The sequence below is a fragment of the Ambystoma mexicanum genome, chromosome 10, assembly GCF_040938575.1.
Source record: "Ambystoma mexicanum isolate Mex_15411 chromosome 10, UKY_AmexF1_1, whole genome shotgun sequence".
NCBI lineage: Eukaryota > Metazoa > Chordata > Amphibia > Caudata > Ambystomatidae > Ambystoma > Ambystoma mexicanum.
The window spans coordinates 270,547,997-270,573,527 of NC_090932.1; the positions used below are offsets into that span (position 1 = coordinate 270,547,997).

Genomic DNA, 25,531 nt, shown 5'->3' on the forward strand with positions numbered 1-25,531 from the left:
CCAGTCCCCTTCTATGTGCTGCTCCGCTCAGCGCCCTGCCTCCCCAGGGTCATCAAAGTGGACTGTTGTGCCTTTATGATACATTTTCAGCTGCGCAGGAAAAAGCAGGCCGTATTTAACTCCTAATGTTTGCAGTTGTCTTTTGAGCTTGTCAAAGGATTGTCTAGCCTTTTGTACCTCCCTCGCATAGTCGGGGAAGAAGGCTATCTTGGATCCGTTTAAGGTGATTGTGCCCTTGGTTCGTGCTTGCTGTAGAAGTGCATCTCGATCTCGGTAGTTTAGCAGCTTCACTATCACAGTTTGTGGGGGCGCTCCGGGCAGCGGTCTACCTGTGGGCATGCGGTGTGCTCTTTCTATAGAGAAAAATTTGCAGAAACATTGCGGGTCAGACATGTCTGTTAGCCACTGTTCCAGGAAAAGTTCCATACATGGACCCTCGGTTTTCTCGGGGATACCAAGTATGCGGACGTTGTTACGCCTGGACCTTCCTTCGCCTTCCTCGACCCTAGCCTCCAGAGTCTTGAGCTTGGTGGCGACTCCTTGGAGTTGTTGTTGCACACTGTGTAGGCATCCTCCTTGTTGGAAATGCCCTGTTCTGCTTCTCCAGTGCGCACCCATAGCTTCTGTAAGTCATGTCTGAGGAATTATACATCCAGGCTTATTCGATCTATCTTCTGCTCCATGGATGAGCGGGACTCCGCTATGGCGGCCATGACATCCCTTAAAGAAAGTGTGTGTGCTGAGTCTGTCTTCAGAGGGCAGCGGCTGATGTTCGGGGACTGTAATGGGGGAACAGTGTATTGGTCGATCCTATTTTGCATGGTGGGTCTCTTTGTTTTCTCTTTTCCCGTGCTTGCTGCCAGGCCCTGCGGGCGTGATGTTGTAGCGAGGTTCCTGACTTGCTGATCGCAAGGCTTATTGCAAAGGTCAATCCCCATTTAGCAGCTCTGTGTCACAACAGTGGGGTTATCCCCAGCACCGAGGAGGGGTGGTGCGGTGTGGTTCGCTCCCTGTTGTCGGCCTCCTGAACGATGGCGGGCCGCGATGTCATGTGAGGTGGCCCTCCTGGTTCTGCTCAGTAACTGTTTGCACTGCCGCCCCACTGTTTGCCGCTCTTATGAGTCCATTCGAGAGGGTTATGGCCCCAGCGTTCGTGGACATGCTGGCAGGCTGCGTAGTAATTCTTCTGGGTAGGGGTCGGGTGGTTCCTGAGCTCCCCACACGTTCTGAGGCGAGAGAGCCCGATGCTGGTCGGGGTGCCTCCCGGTCGGGCGAGCAGAGGGGTGGGGGGGCTGGACTTCGCGTGGGGGGGCTCTGGTATGAGCACACACTGGCAGGTCACTGTGCTGGAACAGCACTTCTCAGTTGGGCCCCTCTGTTCCTCTTCTGTCCCGGACGGGCCGCTCTCATTTCGGATCCCTCCACCCCGAGGTCCCTCGGTTCTCCGTCCTTGCTCTTTCGCGCCCTCAATCGTCGGGACGCGACCGCCATCTCAGTCAATGTGCCTGCTACAGGCTGGTGGGTCGGCGGTCCACGACCGCCGCAGCGCCGTCCCACTCCTCTCACAGTTCGCCCATTAGACCGATTCCGGCAGCCAACTTGGTTGCCTGCAGGTCGGCGGAGGGGCCAATCTTCACCAGCCTCCGGTTCCGCCGCCTCGGTACGCTATGCGCCAATTTTTGGTGTGGATGTGCCCCAAGGTGTCACACACCGGCTGGTGTGTTTTGAAGGTCAGCAGGTGCAGATATGCAGGCGTTACAATCAGGATGTCAGCCGTGGTAGCGGGAGCTCGAGAGGCTCACGTCTATCGCATCTCGCAGTTGGCCACGCCCCCCTATCCTTCTATCTTGACTTTAGTCCTGCAATACAAGAATCTGGCATGCATTCTGTTCCGATGCAGCACAAGCCTAGGAAGGCAGGCACGGCATGCAAGGATATACCCAGCAAAGCTAAAAAGAATGGACAACGGCAGGGCGCATTTGTTCACGGATCCCAAGGACACAGCAGAATGTCTATGGTGGCACAAGGGGTTTCCAAAGGCCTCGGCACAAAGGAGGCAGGTAGGGAAATCTGGCATGAATGAGACAGAATGAAGGGCTGAACACCGCTAAATTGGATTATGTCAACACATTGGTATCATGGGCACAGCGTGTGATGTGTGGCTCCTGGAAGATGTGACGGGGCAATGAAGCTGCTGCCTGGGGACCCTAACAGTGTGGAGCGGAGCACACAGTTCTTGTTCTGAAAATTTGAAATAAGCTGGTATGGTTGAGAAAGTAGCATGGAAGTTTTGTTAAGTAGAGAATTGTTGTTTTTAGAGTAGATGGGATACTATTAGCGTGCAGTGAGTTATGATGGTTGCAGTGTGTGTTGTTCCAGTATGAAACTCTGCACTGAAAATACCGTTGCCTGCTGGTTTGCCACTTGGGGAAGAAATCAAAACTGGTAACCTAGAGTATGGGTAAAGATCTAACCATTATGTCCTGGAATATAAGAGTGCAGCGCGATGCCAAAAAGATTATAGAATGCGCCAACAGGCACAAAGTGGACATACGCCTGTGCCCGGGACTCATCTATATTCCGGGAGCATAGTTAAGATCCCACATGCATGGGATGGCCGGATGTATTTGTCAATTTATGTATCTGGTTTTAGAGCGATTGCTACGCTGATTCAGAAATCTGTACAATTCAGGAATATCCAGCAAGCTAGAGATGAAGAAGGAATGCGTTGATTGTGTCTACGGTTGTATGTGGCAAGAACATTGTTATGAATACATATGCACCTAACGTGACAAACTAAACTTTTTGGAGACTTCGCCACTCAGGGGTTGTACCTTCTACTCATCGGTGAATGATACGTATTCGTGTATTGATTTTAGGATGTCTCACAGAATCTGCTTGAAAAGGTGATAGATTGTGTTTGTATACCTAGAACTAGTGATGTAGAGGGCCTTGTGGCCCTGAAAAGATAGCAAGTAAGCACTAGCATTTCAAGAAATATGCATTTTTGGATGCATCATAAAAGAATAGAGTGGCAGATGATATAAACCTATTCTTTGGAAAAAAATCAAAACTGTTCAAGACCCAAGAGTGGTTTGGGAGGCATTTACATGTTTTATATGGTATTGTGCATCTCTTGAGAGGCAGGAACATTAAATTAGCAAATTGGATGCAGAATTCATAGACCTGGATGAGAGGCTTGCACGTACAAAAGAGGTGAAACTATTGACAGAAATTAAATGTAAACTTGAGAGAATGCGAGAGGCAGCTGAACAGGAGGTCCAATACCTGGACCATAAAGTGGCCACTAGCAAGTACGCAGACTGGGATAGACTAGGTAGGTTCCTGGCCTGGGCAATGCAGGAAGTTAGACAGGGGAGTTCAGATTATTGCTATAGAGTACAGTCGTGGTGTCAGATTTACGGATAACATTGTCAAAGAAACCAATCTCATGCATCAACTTCGGATGATGGCCAACAGAAGCGATGTATTAATTTGCATGCAAGTCAAAGTAAACAGCACTCTGCGTCTACAAGATCTTGTTTAACTGACCAGACCAGCCTGCCAACCCCTCATAGGTCACCTTACTAAGAAATGTTTGAGAATACTATGGCTAGGCCTTCTGACACAATCATCCCTCCTCCTTCCAAAACAATACCCTATTCATAAAGCATGACACACTGGGCCTTATTATGAGTCAACCGGAATGGAAATAACGGTGGCGCTAAATCCGTTGCCACCGTTGTTTCCATACTGGGTGATCTCGAGTCCTGCAGGCAGGGGCGTCATTCCCGCCAGGTCTGACCTGACGCGTGTAACATCACCCACCTGCAGGCGGACTTGGAAACACCGGCACCATCATAAGATGGTGCCGGTGTTTCCACTTCCCCATTCCCATTGAGCCCTATGCGACTCAATGGGAATGGGGATTTACCGAATTCTGCCTCCGGAATTCCTGGGTCACTGGGGTTGTAATGCCCTGGTAATGCTGGGAATCACGGAGGCGGAATGGTAATACGAGTCCAGTGATAACCTGCTGGAATTTCAGGCACGGTTACCGCCGGACTCGTAATGAGACTGTAAAGATTAGGAAGTGGATTCGAAGCTGGGTATCCGGGCGCTGGTGATCACTGATTAAATTATGGTTGAATGAACTTGAATGTGGTAAAAATAAGATGGGTGCAAGCAGCAGTCACTCTGATCCCACCAACCAATCCACCCTGGTTAGTACTAATGGAGTAAACTAATGAGAAATGGGATGGTAATGCGCTTTGCACCATTACAATAATGCAAGACAATAGTGTATATAGATTTAATTAGATCATGAACAGCCGACACGTGTTTCGACACGCAGGTCGTCTTCAAGGCTGAGTAGTTAAGGCAAATTATAAATTCAGAACATGAAATCATATGAGATTATAAACAAGGTATAAGTCAAAACAGCGCAAAAATCAAATAGACATCATGGAAAAATTAGTTTAACATTGACCAAAAGATACTTGAAAATTCCAGTTTCACAATGATACATATAGACCAGAAAGTATTTAAAATAAATAAATCAAAATGGAAATTAAAGAAGCATCGTATACCACGTGTCAAGTTAAGAGGGAGGGACAAGTGTTGCGCAGGCGGTTGAAATAGCAAAAGAAAACAAAACAAAATCACAGTAAGCAAACACTTGGGAATTGGCATATTAAAAGGCTTAAAACATGTCGGTAACAAAGTTCTGATAATTTCCAAGGTTCATGCTGTAGTACCAAATCTTTAATATGGCTGCCCTGTATTTGCCTCAGCACCGAAATCAACCCGCAAGTGATCCAAGCACGAGTCACCTAATAGAAATAATTGAGGACACTCTCAAAGCAAAAAGAAGAGCATCAAAGGGCTGTGAAAATGCTATGTGCCATACGTGGACTGAAACCAACTAATGTGGCAAGTAGATCAAATATAGAAAGTTGTAAACAACGCGTGTGTACCCATGCAGTGTATACTCAAAATAAGTAACCCTTGAGGGGTCAAGTGAAGTGTGTGGCAAATAAAGTAGTCTTGCCGCGCACAATTGCAGCCAAGGAAAATATGGCGAATCCTAAATTTAACAAGGATGATATCAGAGACTAAGTGGCCAAAATGGACAATTCAGTAAAACCGCGTTGAGCCAAAAATAAGGTGTCACATACCTATTGGATGGCCGTGTACATTACACAGCAGAAAGCACCAAGATCGTCATACAAATGACACTCAGAGATGGAATAAAAGCCTTAATGGCTGAGTCAAATATATTACCTAAGAAATAATGAAGGCCCACTGTGTTCAGTGCCCTCTGCCCGAAGGGACATGTGGCGATTCCTTTCTGGTCAAGCAGGCTCGAACGGGGCGTAAACACCACATTGTGATGTCTTCCAGTCTTCCGACATACCCGAGGGCCATTGGACCTCCACCCCCATGGTCGTCAACCTTGGCCCAGTAATCCCGGCAGTCATCGATCCTTATGGGCATATGTGAATGAGTACCTAGTCAAACAAGAATGGTCCATGATCAACATAGGGAGGGGTGGCCTAATGAAGTCTGGAAAAAGAAACTAAAGGATATATGGGTGCCGTTATGTCATTGGGACGGGCAATTTCACTTCAGTTTAGTCTGCTTGCAATTGAAAACTTTTGTTATGCATTTATTTTATTCATTCATTCAAACGATCTGCTGTCACAACATGAACAGGTTACTTAAATTATTTCCCAGATCGTAACATACGTGATCTGTTTTTACGTTTCCGGCTTAACATTTTACCGACCCGGGAATATCAAGCAATGACGGACAAATCAAAGAAAGTAATTTCTGATTGTCGCTTTTGCAAAACTATAAACATCAGGGAAACTCTATTTCATCTGATCATGATTTGCCCGGCACTGAAGGATCAAAGATCCTTGTACAGAGACTACCTTGTGATATCGCATAAACAATTGACAACTCAAGAAAGATGGGACAATGTATTAAGTGGACAAGACAAACGTCTAATTTTGACAATAATCAAATTCTGGCTGGAAATCAACAAAGAAAACAAGCTGAACGAGTGAAACGCAAGTGAATAATGTTTTCTGAATAATGTTCTCCTTTTCTTTTTTTTAATAATGTAATATATCTGCAAAACAAAAGAAAATGAAAAGTTTGTAAAATTCAAACAAAACATTTTAATAAAAATAAAAAAAATGAACATAAATGAACTCTTCCAGACATACTATGCATATCTGTATATGACCACATCAACTCACAGTGCAGTGGAGTAAAAAAATATACCTGGATCAGATAGTACTACGATGGGTAGATGTCCCCATGAGTGATGTGTTGAACTAGCCTATTCCAATTGACAAGGCCGTGGTCACTGCCTTAACCAATACTACATTGCTTATTATACATAGGGTACATTTTAAGTTCTATAAGGAGAACATTAAGGAACATGCCCCACATATGCTGGCCATGTACGGTTGATATATAGCAACTGGAGAGTTATTGAAAACAACGAGAATGTCACCGATCATGGTCCTACTAAAGTCTGAAAAAAGACCCCAAGCTGTGCACATTTTATGGGCCGTCACTCATGAACATTGACAATACTGGCAAAGATGCGCTCAAATCGGCTATTGATCCAGATGTTGTTCTTAATAGTACAAGACCAAGGGTGTTTCAGACCTGGTAGATTGATGTTGAATAGTCTCCACTAACTATTTGCCCTACTGCATAACATTGACCAGCAGATTATGGTTTCTGTGGCCACACTTGATGCTGAGAAGGCCTTTTATACGGTTGAATGGACATTTCCTTTTGCTGTACTGGAAAGGGTGGGGGTCGGACTCCAGTACTTGAAGATGGTCCAAAAGTTTTATAGCAACCCGTTAGTGTGCATATTAACTAATAGGTTGGTTTCCATAGCGTTCACACTGACCAGAGGCACTAAGCAAGGTTGTCTCTTGTCACCTCTGCTTTTTACCATGATTGAGCCTAATGGGATTTATTTTAATACAGGAACATATATTATATATACATAAATTATATATGAATAAACCGGCCTGGACTCTGAGCCCATTAGTGAGAACAATTGGTAGTATATGGGGAGTATAGCGGCCTCAGGATCAACTGGACGAAATCTGAATGAATGCCACTCACCCCAGGGTCGGGGTAGAGGAGGGATTTAAGTGGAAACCAGTTGCAATGAGACATTTAGGAATAATGGTATCTACCAGAGTCGATAGGGGCCAATTATATTAAACCACTGGAAGTAAGCCAAAGAAAAAGGTGGAAAGATAGATTTTTATTTTTTAATCTCCATGACAGGCCATATATTTGTCATGACCCTTGCCCCTGGCCCTCACTGGCAAGTCAGCCTTCCAGTTAGGACCAGGTCAAAGGCCTTAAAACCTCTTCCAAGACTCTCTTGGAGTCAGTCCTGGCGCCTTTGGCGCCAGGCTCCTAACCATCATGAAGACCAACATTAGAATGGGACTATTTACTTGGGACTATTTAACTTGGGGGGGGGTTCAGCCAACATGGAGGCCCACACATAGCTCAGTTACAAGGAACTGAGCTATGCGGTCTAGTCTTTTGGGTGTGGAAGGCCTCGGACTACTTTACCTGGATTACTTAGGGTGTTGCAGGCCTGGGACTATTTTACCTGGACTACTTTACTTGAGACTATTTAAACCACACCCAAACAGCAGAACATGCTTTGCGTTATTCTGCTGTGGGCAGCGTAACGCTCACCGTGTCCAGTTCTTTGATGCCAGCTTACCTGAAACCAAGGACCTGCAGAGAGAGCAAGAGCACTACGAAACTTACCTGGAACAGTATCCTGTCTTCAATCCATCGCTGACTTCAGTTCCACTCACCTGAAGGTACGAACTCCATCATCCGGCACCACATGCATCCTGGAATACCATAACCTGGAAAGAGGAGAAAGAAAGACAGCATTAGTAAGTGTTTACTCACGTTTCCTCCCGAATTAAGAAAGCCACACAATTCTTACCTGGGTAGTCATCTCCTGGTCCGTATCATTGCTGGAACATTATGGCGCTCGGTGAGGAACATTGCAACCTGCAAGGAGAGAAAAGACACAGGTTAGCAATATAAAAGGGAAACCGTGCCGTGCATTGCGCATTATTCACCGGACAGCATCGCGCACACCGCGCTTTCGCCTACCGGCCCATGCTCATCTTCAAACTGCATAACAACACCAAAATACCTTTCCATACCTAAAAGGAAAGAAGCAAGACATTATTATTCGAACTAAACGGGACATAAGAACTGCATATAAAGAATGTAAAACAGCAAACCTACGGAGTCGCAGCAGGCCTGGATTACCCCGGGGGGGGCTTGCACCAGTGAAGTAACTTGGTCGCTGCTCGCCCCCACATCTACGCACCCCTGCCACGAGGAGCAGGACAGAGAATCCACCTTTTACAATATTAAGGTGAGGAGAAGGCCCAAGGGAGAGGAAGGAGTTGAGGCCAAAGGAGGTGGGAAAACAAAGACAATATGGTATTTAATCCAGCTCTCCTTTATTACAGACCCATCTTTAACAAGAGGCATTATCCAGGGACCGGGAGAGGGTTCGAGAGTGCAAATCATCCAACCAGGGCTGGGTGGCAACCCGGTGGATACCAGGTGAGCGTAACAATATCGCTCATTAAATGGGATTGTAGTAGTGAGGGGCGTGGCTACCGGCCATGTAGAGGGACAGAAACTCCAGAGCTCCCAGAGATCCATCGATGATCCTACGAATACCTGCTTCCCCAACGCAGCACACCCATTGTAAAATTAGGTATATGAGTGGGAATATGAGGAGTAACTGGAATCCGACCCTGACAGCAGCCGTAGTACCCAAATCTTAACAGACCACTGACCAGACGGGCACCCCTTTAAAAATGGCTGTCGTGCTGAGGAACAAAGGAGAGGCGGGCCGGGCACAAAGACGCTGCCGGAATTAGCCTAGCAGAGGGGGATCACGGGCAAGCACCTGAGACGCGCCTTGTGGATATCAGAGGACCGGTGCCCTGCGCGACCCTGGAGGACCAGAGGACGAGGAGCAGCCCGCTATTGTGTATGAACCCTGAGAGGAGGCGGTAGGCAGGACACGCCAAGGACCGCTCTGGAGCGAAGCAGGCCCCCGGACACTGTGACGCGCATCGGGCCGGGCACGCCTAGATCACCGAAGGTGCTCAGGCAGCTGCTGGCCGCGATCACGTCGCACGGGTGAGCGGGAGCCACACACACCGGGTGGCTCCACACCCCCAGCCTCACAAGTTATATAGCCCCAGAGGGACCCGACCCGCGGCACGCACCTGGAGAAGGGCGGTGCGTTCACGGCATTGTGCCCACAGCTGCGGCACAGAGCCTAGTAGGCTGGACGACCCACGGACCACAGCCATACTTCAGCAATCCAGGGGCGCAGAGAGACAAAGGCGCATGAGCCTGGTCCCCAATGCACTACGCTGCGGCAGCCCCCGCAGAAATGGAAAACAATAGGCGAGGGGAAATAAGGAAATAAAAGGTGTGCCCCACCACGGCCCGCAGGAAAAGGGCACCTGAACCCTGGGGAAGGCAGCACAGCGGGTAATAAGCCTGCATAGGACCTACAGCACGGGGCATATCTTTGAGCAGACACTAGCTGTGGGCAAGTGGAGGCCTGGGGCATGGTTGCACTGTGACACACTGTAAAGGACGACACGGGAAATTATTACAGGGCACAGAGACAAGCCCACCCAAAGCACCTGAAGCTGCACCACAACCATGGACAGCCCAAGAAGGAGGTGAGGCACCACCCCACTATTGGGAGGCAGGCGAGGAGAAGACCTTGCCGAGAAATACTACAGCACCTACAGCACCGCCCTGAGGCACCACCTACATGGACCCCGCTGTGCTAGATTGAAGCCAGGCATATGGAGTGGTGCAGGTAGGCGCAATGCAAGCTGGGGCAGCCCCAGACGAGGTCTAGAAACAGGACGTAGTAACCCTGGCAGCAGCATAACGAACTAGCCCACACAATACTATAGCCTGGGATACAGACAACGGTGCTGGGGCACCAAGAGACAGTAACAAGCCCACACACGTAAGGCTGAGTGCCTGGTAGCAGCAAGGGGATGCACCATCCGAGGTAGGAGGGAACTAAGTTGAATAAAACAAAAGGGAAGCAATCCACGATGGAGAACTTTACAAAAACCCTGCAATCAACGGAAGGAGCTAGAAGCAAAGACAGAAGCGCCCAGCTGGATGCATCCCCAGCGCGAGGAGACCGGCAAATCCTGGAAGCCATCGCAGACCTGAAAGTGGCGTGGGAAATGAAATTGGAAGCAGCCATGGCCACACTGAAAGTGGCGCTGGAAGCTAAAATTGACACAGTGCAAATAGACCTAAACCTCCTGAGACAAGATGTAAGAGCAATCGCGGACCGCACAGGAGAGTAAGAAAAAGAAGTGGAGGCCTACACAGCGGCCTGCGCAACGCACGCCTCAGAGATCCACACACTACGCCAGCAGGTGGGCAACCTGGCGAGCAGGGCCAAAGAGGCCGAAGGACGAGCACACAGGAACAACATATGTGTTGTGGGGCTCCCGGAGAGGGAAGAGGGATCGAACCCCACGGAGTACATTGAATCAATGCTGCTGCAAGAAATAGAAAGGAGAACACTTAACCAGGGATTTGCAGTGGAGAGAGCGCATAGAGCCTTGGCTAGGAGGCCTCCCCCTGGGAGCACCCCCGAGACCCATCATAGCCAAAATACTAAATTATCGCGACAGGGAAAGGATCCTGGAATTCTTTCGCAAGGGAGGCACGATCCGAAGGTCATCCGCCTCAATCACGGCATACCCCGACTACACACTCCAGGTGCAACAATGGCAACTCAACTTCGGGGCAGTAAAGAGGAGGCTGCGGGAAGCGGGCCACATATACATGCTGATGTATCCGGCGAGGTTGAAGGTGTTCCACAAGAACAGGACACTATTTTTTGACACCCCAGAGGAGGCATCGGATTGGCTGGATGCACAAAATTGCCCGGAAGGAAAGGACGGCCAGAAGGAAAGCGGCGCAGAGAAATGATGCAGAGACTTCGGAGAATGAGGTGCTGTATAAGACGAGAAAATGGGACTTGAATATAGTCGTGTCACACAAAGGGGAAGCAAACGAACTGTAGCACACAACAGGGAGATACAGAGTACCTGATCCCACACTCCTTTATATAGGTTAGCTGAGTTACCAGTAGAGCGGTAACCACCTCCTGGGTTCCCGGTACCGGACTAGCTGGACGGGGCCAAATGCGGGATCGCCTGAGATCCAGGGATGGAGCTGGGCAACAGTTGGGGCTGGAACGGGAAGGGCCAGGGGAGGGAGTTGGGGAGTTTGTAGTGATAGTAGGTAGGGAACGAGCATGCACCCACGCACCTCTGCGTATGATCCACGTTCAGCATTCTCAAGTTGAAGGATATGGAGGGAGGGAGGGACGGGCAAGGGGATCTAAAGGATAATGTGTGACCTCAAGATAATAACCTTGGAGCGTCAGGGGAACTTAATACCTATCTGAAGAGAAATAAGGTGATGATGTACTTGAGAAGGCAAAAAGTAGACATAGCTCTGTTGCAGGAAACACCTCACTAAGGAGAAACAAGAGGTAATTAAAAAAAGTGGAGAGGTACCACCATAGGAGCAACCTATTCAGTATACGCTGGGGGGTGATCATTTGGGTGGCGCCACAGGTGCCTCTCCAGATACTACAGACCACGGTGGAACCGGATGGGAGGATGGTAGCACTTTGGGGGCTCTTGGAGAACAGAGAACTAAGCATTATAAACACATATGCCCCCAACCAGGACACAGTGACCTACTATAAAACGTTATATAGAAAAATCAGCCCCCCCACAGGAGGTGCGATCATATGGGGAGGGGATTTGAACTGTACGCTAGACCCAAACTAGATAGATCTGACACGAAACTAGATAAACCCGCTCCCGCAGCGAGAGCGCTACGAGCCCGGTTAAAAGATTTTGGGCTGGAGGACATTGGGAGGTGGCAACATCCGACAGGAAGCTGGATTACATGTTCGCCACCCCCGAAATTGCAGGGGAAGTGGTGAGTTCAGAATACAAATAAAGAATACCATCAGACCACTCCCCTTTGGTTCTAGAGTGGCGACACCAGCCCCCTAGAGCCAGAATCCCAACATGGAGGCTTCAAGCCGAGGCACTGAGAGATACCACATTCCAAGAGGACCTACGGGAAGAGATAATCAGATATTTTGAGAACAACACTGGAGGCGTGAAATCAGAGGGAACTGCGTGGGAGGCCTTTAAGGTGGTAATAAGGGGGGGGCGGCCATATCCAAATCTAAAGGGCTCCAGGGAGGTATAGAGCAGGAGCTGCAGGAGATAGAGAAAAGACTGGAAACAATAATGAATGAAGAGGGCACCTCACAGGGGCAGGCAGAATGTGTAAGCCAGCTTCAACTAGCTGGAGGGGAGCTTTGGGAGAGATTAAGCAACCTGAATTACAAGAAATATATTGAAAGACAACACGCTGGAGGGGATAAACCAGGGAGGCTGCTTGCATGGTTATATAAACACGAGGCACCAAGACCAGCAATTAGAGAGATAGTGGGAGAGGCAGGACAAGTCTGGAATACCCAGGAGATGGTGAACAAGAGATTCCTTAGTTTCTATAAACACCTCTATGCAGATACGGGGGAGAATATGGAGAGAGAGACCCAGGAGATCCTAGAGGACATAGGATTGCCCCTGTGGAAACTGCAGAACACGTACGACAGAGGGGGGATAAACGTTCCGCATTTTGAGATATATCACCTGGCAGGTGGTTGGCGGAAGACGAGACAGCAGAATCCAGGCTGTTGAGGGAAGAGAACGCCCCATATTTCCTACGAGAACTTATATGGCTACCCAAGTCAGAGATGCGGGGTAGACCGAGATTGCTAACACTGGGCTGGGAGATTTGGCACAAAGCGTGCCGGGCCATGGGAGGCCCAACCCCGTGATCCCTGCAAGTACCAATTGAGGTGCTATGCGGCGCAGATGCCCAACTAAGGAAAGGAATCTGGAAATATTGGGAGCCAGTGGGCCTGGCCACCGTGGGGGATATTTGGCAAGAGGGGGAGGCCCTGGACTTCCAAACAATAATGGACGGAACCCGGGTACATGCGGGACAGCATATTGCATACAGCAGAATAGTCAAAAGGGTGAAAGAAACGTGGGCGGAAATAGCGCTAGCAGAACAGCCGGATACAGCCATAGAAATGATGTATGACATGTCGGAGAGAGGACATGAAACATCCAGGATATATGAACTAACAATGTCAAGAGTGGGAAAAGAGCTGCTCAAACTGCGGCGGGACTGGGATGAGGCGGGAGAGACCATGCAGGATGGGCAATGGGAGAGAGCCCAGAAATATCAAAAGAAGGTGTCCAAAAATGAGAGGCTGCAACAGATCCAACTATACGTTACCCACAGAGCATACATGACCCCCCAGATGATTGCAAAATTCAGAAATGCAGAAGCATAAAAATGCCCCAAATGTGGAGAGGTGGGAGTGGGAATGATCCACATGTTCTGGGCATGCCCGGAGGTTGGGAAATTTTGGGGGGAAATTAAGCATAAACTATCTGAAAAGGGAATCAAACTAGACGTGGAATCCATATGGGCATGCATGTTGGAGGGATTTTCCAGGCCACGCAACTTGAGACACGTATGTAAACTCATGGACCTAGCATACATCCTGGCCAAAAGGAGAATTGCCATGAGCTGGAAAGCCGCCCATAGACCCAGACTAGAAACCTGGTGGAGGGACCTTGTAAAATGGGCAGACGTGGAGACAGTGGCATGGTATGAGGTGGCCAACAGAGGGGAAGGGGAAGATGTGGGACCACTGACTGAATGGAGACAAATGATAGCTTCATTGTACAGGCCCACCCAGGGTGACCCCAGTGACGACGATACACCCAAGAATGAGGAAGAGAATTACCCAGAGCAATGTAAACCAGAGGCATGAGGGGGGAGAGCTCGAGTTCCAGGGGATGGGAGCGGGGGAAGACATTAAGAAAAAAAGTGTATTGTATGCGATGATACTTGTAACTGAAAATGTCGGGAGTGAAAGTTATGGTTTGTTGTAAAAATCCCTAAAAACTATTTTTTTAAAAATGGGATTGTAATAACAAAGCTGCTTTAGGTTTATCAGAACATACCTATAATTCCTCGAGCTAGCTATTTCAAGAGGGTGAAACAGCTGATGACCAAGTTGATTTGGGCGTGAGAAATTCCCAGGAATAGCCCTGAGCACACTATGTAGAATATATAAAAATGGGGATCTGGCAGTAACTGTATGGCCCAGTGTTCCAATGTTGCTCTGGCACAATATGTCATCTGGTGGAAAATGAGAGGCTTGATTTGTCATGCATACAAACTGAAAAATAAGTTGCCCATCCAGCGTCCCTACAAGCTGTACGAGCTGGTGCATGCAAATCTCCATGTACAAAGATCTAAACATGGTGCACAACTTGGACATACCATGCTATAATAATACAATAGTGTAGAGGTGCATTCTTATTTAAAATAAGTCCTTGGTGGGTTGTATTTCCCCAAGTTGAGTAAATCATTTAGAAATACAAATCTATCAACAGTTTTAGGTGCTCCCGATTCAGATCTTAGGCTACAAGATCAATTATACACGAGGAAAATGAGTCACACTATTGGAAGTGAGACTGAAATCTGGGCACACTTTACTGCAAAATAATTGCAAAAGAGATCCAAATAAGTGATATCATTTTTAATGGCATATATCATATATTTCATGAGAAAACATCAATAAAATGTTTTCATTAATAAAGTAATAAGTCTTCATACAATTCACAATATACATGAAAATTTAACAATAATCACAGTTACATTCTAAACAGAATGGTGTGCGTTAAAATTTCTCAAACAAATAAAATAGGAGAAAACTAATGAATTCATTCCTTGTCTCAAAAAGGAAAGTGTTATATGGTGCCTGTCTGTGTTTGCTGTAGCGGGTGATGTCATGTGAAATGTTGATGTGTGAATGCGAGAATGTTTATGGTGAAGGTTCCATATTGAGGCAGATAGATCCTCCTTGCCTGGGTGATGGGAGCCAGTGTTGTATGTCCTTAGTACCTAATGTATCTGTAACTTAAGAACCTGTAATAAACCTCTTAGATGTAACCTAAGTAAGCGCAGAACCTGCCTTACTACAGAAAGATAAACACTTCAATTGGATGGTAGGCTCTAAGTGTGTCTTTCACTGTCAATACTACGCGTTTTGAGCTCTCTGCCCTTCATAAGGTAAATAAATTCATGAATTCTGTAAAAGAAATAAAAATGAACTCCTCACTATATGTTTTTTAGGTCACTTGTACACCTATTATATGACCTTAAAAAATATGTAGGTTCACTAACCTGAGTATCCAAGAGATGTGTCTTGTCTCTAAGATAGCTTAAATGTGGGGGTCTGTCTCTTTCTGTCTCCCCTGTAACCAGGGTGGTAAGATCTGTAGGTAAATCAAATGAACTAGATATAAGTATTTTGGATGACGGGCCACGTATGGGACCAGTCGCTAAAGTTAACTCTGGGTCCCACATTGAGACCCATGGTAAAAATGGTTTCAATGCACTATCGTTCGAGAGATAAATAAGGGTATAGTCACGTGGGTTCAGATGTTTGACAGTTGCTGATGGAGCATTGTGTCAGGTACAGTAGTTGCAGTGCTGGCCCCTGCTTGTCAATGTTTACAGAAAACCGATCGTACGATTTCCAGCACTGTTGCACTTCAAGCGCCGGCGCTTCCTTGACATTGTTCGTCACTGCAACTACTGTACCTGACACAATGCTCCACCAGCAACCGTCAAACATCTGAAACCACGTGCCTATACAACTGGTAGTCTTGATCGTTCATAGCCCAAGACGCATCTAATTACTTGTGGATGACATATAGCTCTACTTCAACGCGTTTTTGTTAAATAACTGCCTACTGCTTGGAAGCATCAAGTTGTCCTGATGAAAGTTCGGAGCATTTGCCAAAACTGTACCATCTAGAAATGTTGTACTGTACTCACTCCGAACTAGAAACACAAAACAGTGTCGACAGTTGAAATGTACTACTAATGTTCATACAGCACATAAACACTCCTATGCTACTAACCTCACTTATTGAGCACCTTTGTTGTATAGCTAATGGCACTCATATCTACATGTTTGCTTTTAGGATGTATTTTAGAATAAACCTTGTTTTAACAGTGTTACAAATGTGTTAGTGCGATCTTATATGGCTAATGGACATATCCTTTAGCCTACTGTAGGCTGTGCCAACATTACCTGGGCGTCAAAGGGAGAGGTAGCCTTGACTCATTTCTTTCCGCTAGAGTCAGGCCCCCGGTAAACAAAAATTGAGGGTATCAGCCCAATCTTATATTCCTGCAGTCAGTTGGCAATATTTGCATGTAAAGTGGATTATTTGTTCTATTGCTATCATCTGTGCAAAGTCAGCAACAAAGGACCCTGTATGCCGACGAGACAAGGATCTCAGAGCAGGTCAGAGGAACTCAACAGATGAGGATTCAGTGAAAGAATTGTGTCTCAGCAGCTTCAGGTTTGAAGAAGCACAATAGTGATCCCACCAAGGAACAAAAGACAAATAGCAGGAGGCTTGCCACTAGGGTCGCCACGCCAGATGAGCGATGCCAGGGGCCTGCTGGATTGTTTAGTCATTGAACAAAGTGTCCAGCAACAGCCATGCCAGGCTTCTATGTGAAGCTCTTCTGTCAGTGACTGGTGACACAGACAAGTCTTGGATGTCAACGAAGCACACAAAAACCTTTTCAGAGGTCATGCTCCTACTGGTCCCAGCAGATAATGGGTAAGGAGAGCCATACAGAGTTCATTTTTGTCACATGATTAAGCAGAGCTTTGCGGTATAGTTTCGAAGGGTTACTGAGAAACTGTTTCAGAGCTTCGATCACCATCTTCGGGAGAGTCCTTCAACCTGGAGTGTCCGTATCAAGTTATATTTGTAAACCATAGGCAAGTTTTGACGCTAACCTTCAATCAAGCATTCAAACAGTTTGCCGTCAGACAATTAGTGCTGGTTGCCGCATACAGCCTCCCTAAATGATTTATGTGGGCAAACTTAGGTGATGTGGATTCAAAAGGAACCCCAGGCATCCCGACCCCAAGGTACACGACGACAACACAAGGTATAGATACTACATAAGTTATCACTGCTACCAATGAGTATTAAAAGGGCACCATTGTTGTAGCTCCCAGGGGCCTTAAGGGTCTCTATGGGACCCACACTACACAGAATGCTGTCCCCAGTGAGACCTCGATATGGGTTTCATTGAGTGAGGAAAACCAGTCATGGTTCAGAGAAGACAACAAGCAAGTTAAAGGCAACTCACAATGGGCACAACTCCGATTTTATTGCAGATGCATTTTTGAGACGGGGATCAGCGATAAGTTGGAGAACTGCACAAATTATCTACTAGGTTTCTTGCATTTTAACGTGAAACCCTATGATGACAAAGCAATGTGGATTGTGATGCTGTACACAGTAGTGTTTTGAAATATACTTTAATAATAAAGGAAAATCTATTTATTCTGGACTAACGTTTTCACATGTCTGATATGTGTGCTCTATGCCAGCACATCATCAAAAAACCTACAAAAATTACAAGTTATTCAAATCAAGGCACTCAGAACAGCCCTTGGCATTCCCAAAAGAGAACACATCTCTGCGACCAGGAGAAAAGTGCACTGGCTGCCCATCAGTGAGCATATCCAATTTAAAACTATGGCCATTGCTCATAAATGCCTCAATAACACAGCCCCCCCGTATCTCTCCCAGAAGGTTGTAACTCCACCAGACCGACAAACATTTTATGCCCACTGACTCTTAGTACCCAAAGTCAAGAGTGCCAAAGCGGGCGGCAGGAGTTTCCTTTGCATTGCAGCGAAGCAATGGAGCTCCTTGCCACCCACTGTGAGAGCTGAGCCATCATATTGGGCCTTCCTCAAGACCCTCAAAACGTGGCTCTTTGAATAATCCAAGTAAAACGTCACCTAACACAATGTCAAAGTTATCAACCTGTATACTGCACCTCTGACTTTATGAATTGAATGTGATCATATGTAACTGTTTTGTAACAGCGCTGCAATTTCCTCAGGCTGTTGTGCGCTTTATAAATGAATAAAATAAATAAATCAAATATATTGTACTTGTTCTCTTTATGCATGTTGAAAGGACTGTTTTGTATTTTCTTTATTTTATAAATCCATAACAAATAAATAAAATATGTGCGCCTATATTTGCTACCCAGTCTCTTGAAGAGTATTACGATATACACACAGGTGATTAATATAAAGAAAGCAGGAGAATGCAATACTCAAGGAGAGGGAAGAAAACCGACAGTGGCGATATGGTGTCCCCGGTGTGTTAGTTATCATAAGGCTCAACCACATAGGGCACAAAGAAAAGTAAAGGTGGGCTAATGGTTATGATGAGTTGTATACCTTTCACAATATCCTTGTTCATGTTTGCATATTGTTAAAATAGTAGCATTCACACAAGGGGCATGGGATAGTACTCCTGCTGTCTAAAATGCAAAATGCACACCTGTCTGTTTTTCGACTTGGTGTGCTTGCCAGTGGGACTCACTGGGGGAGCAAGGAAGAACAGAGGGTGCTAGGGGAATGGTGACAGTGGCTGCCATGTGGCACCAATGCCAAGTGAAAACTGTCGGTCAGAAGCTACTCTTATAAATAAAAGATTAGGAGGGAAAAGCAGAGTCCAACATTAAAAGATGCTTCAGAGCAAACCTGCTGAGTTCACATGCTGAAGAAGGTGAAAAGGACCTCTGCTTTAGGAGATGCAACACTGGGATGTGTTTTATCAATGTGCCTTGCTGGTATCCAGAAATAATTTAAGGCTATGGGACAAAGGATAATCAAGGAAGGCAGACATCCCAACCATTCAATTCACCAAAATCAACCTTGTACCTGCACCAAACTACAACATGGCAGCTTGCCAGCAGTTTAAAGGACTAAATATATGTATTGTTCCCACATAACAAAGTGGGTGCATCCAATGTGTTAAGAGATATTACAATGGCAAAGTCTTGGCTAAATTGGGCTTTATATGAAATTGTTCTTGGAGAACAGATCCTGGTGTATACCTTAAAATCTCCAATTCCCACCTAGCATGAACGTGGATTTGATCATATGCTTTTAGTCCAATTACACAGATGCCTTCAGATCAGCTTAAATATTTATATTTTAAAATATGTTGTCAGTGAAAGATCTGAAGCTCACACGAGTGGATTATTTCTAAATCGGGAATGCACCAAGTCGTTACAATGTGTGTTAAAACGTCATTGACATATTCCATAATTTTCACCATGTAAGCAGTTGCACTGGTCTGATCGGCGGTTAAGGGAGCACACAGTACCTGTCTGGGTGAGCTCTCCCATTTCACACAAGGGATGACTGGGATAACGTGGAAGACTGCTCAAGGTACCGTCCATCTGCCCTTCTGAACCTTTAGCCATGTGACTGATGAATGCTTCCAGGTGAGGATGGGATGGTTTCCTACAGAGAAGTAGAACAAAATGTAATTGTTACAGAAATGCACAGATTTGTAACCGTGGCTACAATTAATAAGAAAGGGTTTGAACTTCCAGTGGCCCTTCTCAGGAAGAACCTCAATCTGATTCACATCCTTTGCAGGTTGTGAAGAAAAACCCTGCTGCATAATGAGCAATGGCTTCTTAGCTGTCCCACTTCCTTAGCCGTTTCTCATACCCTTAAGACCGCTTTCCCCCACTCATTTTCTACTCAAATGTTACTCTTCTTGGTTGTTTTCACTCCCTTCTCAGATATTTATTCGTTCCTTTACTCAACTCTCTAGATCATTCGTCTTCATTGCCTCTTCTTGCCACTTCCTGCTCACTCGCCTTCACTCCGACCTCTCCTTTCTCTCTTTCTCCATCTCCTGGACATTTTAATCTCTTTCACTCCACTCGACCACTCCCCCTCTTCTCCACATTTCTCTCCACTCTTCAACCATATCCTAAATCTGATACTCTCCTTCTGGAAATCCTACTTTTTAGAACCTGGTCGGGGGAAAAGTGATACTTCTGACCTGGAGAAAAGCTGCAGCCATGCATTACCTAGAACCAAGCTGTATGATTGGTGGGAACCATAGAGAACTAGACTTTCCCCAGCTGTCACTGCTTGTCCCATGGGTCAAGCCACTGCCCTCCGACGTAAGCGGATAACAAGGTTGTATGGCAGGGAAGTCACCTACTAGGATGAATGTCCAACTCACATACTGCGCAGTGTGGTCTGAGATGGCCAAACCTCTGCCTGATCCTTGTCCTCTTTTAAATGTATATGTTGCGGGGCGTGGCCTGGAGCCGACTTGCCTGGAATGACTTCCTGAGTCCTCCCGTCCGGCCCAATGCGCCTTCTCACAAAGACCCCATTTCCAGCCCCCGTTTTCTCCCGAAACTGAAACCACCGGCGGGGGAACCTCTCCTGCTCCCACAGCCCGAGTGGGTCCCGGCTCCATTCTAAAACGGCCGCGGGAGACCCTTCGACAGCCCCGGGACCCACTCGGCGGTAAAATGGCCGCCGCAGCCTCGAGAGCGGGAGCCTTCCCAAGAGGGGGCGGAACGGACTTAGAAGCTGATCCGACTGGCATCCGCCCTTGGTGATTCGGAGCCTGCTGGCTCGTCGCACGCTGTGGAACCACACTGCCCACGGACCCATCCCTCAGCCTCCCCAACCGAGCACAGCCTGAAGCAGCGTTGCACCCAAGGAGGCGAAGGCGCCAAAGCGGACTCTCCCCTCGCCTGCCGGGACACAGCCGCTGGCCGCGATCTGTGCGACCGAGCCCTGACTGGCGTAGAGGGGTTTGACCTGATACACGCCGAGCACACTCGACAAGCACAGACACCCTACAGGCTCCTGCTTGTTCCGGCGGACGCGGGAGTCCCAACAAGAATCCGCAACAGTGAAGCCCGACTGGCAAAGCGGCACCTTGAACAGAGGTACAATCAACTCCCCTCTCGCCCGCTGCCCGGTGCGCAGCCCCTGTTCCTCCTGCGCCCAGAGTGAAGCGGTGCCGGCCCCACATGCACAACCTGCCTCCACCCCTTCGGCCCGCCGCAGAAGTTCATCAGCCTCCCCCCGCGCCCCTGGATCTCGAGGGTTCGCAACTCGACCAGCCATCAAGCCCGCCAGGGGGGGGCCGCATTCCAAACCCATATCAGTACCACAGAGTATCCGGCTCCCGGGACCCCCGCACCCTGATTAGAAGACTAGATGAGTGGTGGTGCTCCCGTTGGTATTCTCGGATCACCACAGCACTACCCACCTGCTCCATCTCGGTGGCCCAAGGTCCCAGGGCTACTCCGACCTACTCCTCCTGCAGTCCCGGCAATCTCCGAGCCCGGCGGCCATCTTGAGGACCTCCGCCAAGGCCTCCTGCCCCCCCTCCTTCTCCCAAAACAACAGCAGATCTCGCCTTGGCTCTCCTCCCCCCCGGCCACCACATCAATCACCCCCAGGCCAATTGCCATCTGACCCCCCCTCCTGGACCATCACTCTACAACCCTGCTGGGGCGGAGGCCCCCCAACACCTCCGCAGGTGGATCCTGGCCGCAGAAGATACACGTGCCCACCACAACCGCATAACACTCCAGCACCGGGGCCGAGAGGTGAGGAGTCGGGGGGAGCACGGGAGGGCATTATTTATGCACCGGGGGTGCGGTTAAGCGAGACTTCACGAACTCGCGGCCCAGTCTATCTGAGAGCCCATATCACTAAAGCTTGGAGTCCCCAGCGCCGCCCCCAATCCGTTTGCTGCGCCTTTGCTGCTCCGGACCTCCTCCAGACCCGGATGCGCTTCCCCCCTGGCTCAAATAAGCTTCCGTCGCTGGACTCGGAGGCCCGGTTCTAAAAGCTCCTGAACACCGCCCTGATCTCTCCACCTCGACATCACCGAGGCACCACCACTCAATCCCTCACTACAATGTCTAAAGGCGGGAAGCCACCTAAACAATCTGACATTATCACCCTCATGTCCTCCGCTGCTACCGAAAGAGCTAAGAAAGCCGACCCACCGGGGGATGCGATCAAAAACAGCACGCCACTACCCGTAGAAACAGATCCCATGGCGCCTCAAGCTGCAACCAAAGCTGACTTGCAAGACCTATTAGCAGCCCTAACCAAGGAAATCCAAAAAAGCTCTGAGGAAATCACTAAGAAAATAAACACTCTTGACAAGAGAATGGGGGAAGTGGAACATCGGACCGCCGAAATTGAATCCGAAATCTGTGACCATAGATTCGAAGATGAACATAACAAGGACCGGATAGCCGCCCTCGAAGCAAGATGTAACATACTTGATGCAAAACAGGAGGACTTGGAAAATCGATCAAGGAGGAACAACATTAGAGTCCGAGGTATTCCCACTACTATCCCGGAGCCAGAACTGAAATCCTACATATCGGATCTCTTTAGATTCATCATCACCCTCCCAGACACCTCCCCTCTAGAACTGGACCGGGTGCACAGAACCACGCCAAGGAAAACCTCTTCGCTCCCCCCGGATGTTTTGGCCAGAATTCACTTCTTTCAGATAAAAGAGGACATTATGCGAGAAGCAAGGCAAATGAAACAGATCACTTTCAGAGGGGCTACGATCTCCATCTACCAAGACCTAGCGAGCACAACATTACTGAAACGGAAAGCAATGCGGCCCCTCACAACATGGCTACAGGAAAAGAAAATCCCATACCACTGGGGATTTCCCACCTCAGTGAAATTTAGATGGGAAGGAACACAAAGACAAATACAATCCTTGAAAGAGGCGGAGAAACTAATGGGCATAACCAGCACCGTCCCCAGCTCCGAACAGGATGAACCTGCTCACCCTCCCCGTGACGACTCCCCAGGAGGGTCATGGTCCAAATCCAACAGACGGCGCAGACTCAGAGGCCCCCCGAAAAAAGATGGCGACAGGGGCTGAGCACACGGCCGCAATGCACCGGTCCACGAGGTGGTGGTTCTCTCAAACAGCGTTCTCCCAAGACCAAACGAGGCCCCCCTGTTAGCACCGCAAACAACTCTAGTGTACTTATACAGGGGTCTACCCTCCGACGAGCCCGCTTCCAGTTCGCCACGACGGCCCAGTTGGCCATATCGAGCGCATTGGTGCCACAAGTTCCCCAGTGGCAGTAGGTAGAAGTTCCATCTACCAGTCCTACGTTGGGAAAGAAGTGAATACACAGAAAGAAGTTCGGAAACTTACAAGAATGTTTTATTTAGCACGGTTACGCACCATCCTCAGAGTCACTCTTGGACTCTGCAGCACAACATGCAGCAACATGCGAAAACAAGCCCATAACCCTCTACACGCAACAGGCCTTATTCAAACCTTACAGACCAGCCCAGGGATAAACCCCACAACACAACAGCATCACCAAGCCGCCAAAAATGACTAACACAAGCGAGTTAAGGTTTCTCTCCTGGAACATACAGGGGATGAACTCACCAAGAAAACGCAAATCGGTAGAACACCGCCTGGATCAATTGGCCGGAGACATCATCCTACTGCAAGAAACACACCTGCTCACAGAAGATGAACGCCGCATAAAATTCAAAAAATACAAACAGTCATTCTTCGCCACGTCCGGCTCAAAGAAAAGGGGGGTGGCAATTCTACTTAGTGACAAAATTCCACTACTCAATATCACAATAAGAAGAGACCCAGAAGGCCGTTATTTGCTCCTCAAAGGCATCTTCGAAGAACTCCCCATCACCCTAGCCTCAATCTACAGCCCCAACACCGCCCAAAGCAAGTTCTTAAACGACATCCTACCAATAATACTATCATTCCGGGAAGGCCACCTATTCATCGGCGGAGACTTCAACGCCTTCCCCAACCCGCTATTAGACAAAACTCTCCCCGCCACGAATAACGATTATACACAGGCCTTAGCCTTACTTAAACTGTTCAGAGAAACAGAGACAGTAGATGCATGGAGAATACAAAAGGGCAACATAAGAGATTACACACATTTCTCCAACGTTCATAAGGGATACTCAAGAATTGACCTAATCCTGATCCCCGGCTGCCTCGTCCCATGCATCATCAACACGGACATCCACACTCGCATGATCTCCGACCACTCCCCGATATCAGTAAACATATCCATCTCAGGCCAGAAATCACCCCCTCAAAGATACTGGAAACTGAACGACTCACTCCTCCTGGACATTAGTATAAGGGCCGAAGTGGAGGAATCACTGATAAAATACTTCGAAGAGAACACCACACAATCATCCCCCATCAATATAATCTGGGACGCAATGAAAGCGGTGGTTAGGGGAGTGCTAATAGGGGCTGGAGCAGAGCAGCGAAGGATTTCAAACATAGCCTCCTCCAAACTGGAGGAGGAAGCAACCCGCCTTGAATCCCAGCTAAAAACGCACTACTCAAGGAAATCCGAGCGAGCCCTGAGGAAGGCAAAAACAGCCTTGGAAATGCACTGCGCCGACCGGACAGCCAAGTCCTTAGCATACACAAAACAATTTTACTACGCTAAAGGAAACAAAGCGAATAGAATATTAGTACAGAAGCTAAGAGCTCTCCGCAGCCGGAACAATATTCTCAAATTACGAAGTGGAAATGGGAAACTACTCTTCTCCCCATCGGAGAAAATAAATGAACTACTGAGATACCATACCTCTATAATGTCCAGCGATCCGCTAAAACCAAAAGACCTACCAGAATACCTAAATGCACTTCCGCCCCGCAACGCCGACCATCTGGAACACCTAGAGGCTCCCATCGGGGAAGAAGAAATCACCGAAGCCATCAAAGTCCTCAAACCTTCTGCTCCAGGCCCAGACGGCCTTACCGCAACCTTCTACAATAAATTCGCCAGAGTCCTGGCCCCACAGCTGTCCACCTTGTTCAACTCCTTTCTGTCCACGAAAACCGTCACAAAATCCATGGCTGAATCAATCACGATCCTGCTCCACAAACCTGGAAAAGACCCCGAACTGCCTGACTCCTACCGGCCCATATCACTCCTGAATAACGACGGAAAAATCTTTGCCAAAGTGCTAGCCAGAAGACTGGGCCCGACCCTTCCAGACCTAATCAACCGCGACCAAACGGGATTCATCCCCGGCAGAGGGACCCATGATAACATACGCCGGGTCCTGAACCTAATTGAAAGCGCTCATAAACTCAAAACGAAAATGGCTGTAATCTCACTAGACGCCCACAAAGCCTTCGATCGAGTGGACTGGGGATATATTCGCGAGGTCCTCTATCGTTTTGGCTTCGGCCCCAACTTTACATCATGGGTCATGGCCAACTATCAAATCCCCACCACACAACTCCGAGTTAACGGAACGAGATCTGAACACATCCGCATCACGAGAGGCACTAGACAGGGCTGC

General features: G+C 47.9%; 1 protein-coding gene across 2 annotated transcripts in view; it reads right to left on the reverse strand.

The window, feature by feature from the left end:
* The window catches only part of PXYLP1 (2-phosphoxylose phosphatase 1), a 696,133-nt gene that overhangs the window by 40,201 nt on the left and 630,401 nt on the right, over positions 1–25,531 (reverse strand). For both annotated transcript variants that reach the window (XM_069617828.1, XM_069617829.1), the window contains one exon: positions 19,503–19,642. In XM_069617828.1, coding sequence (XP_069473929.1) covers positions 19,503–19,642 — 140 coding nt within the window. The remainder of the gene's footprint in view (positions 1–19,502; positions 19,643–25,531) is intronic.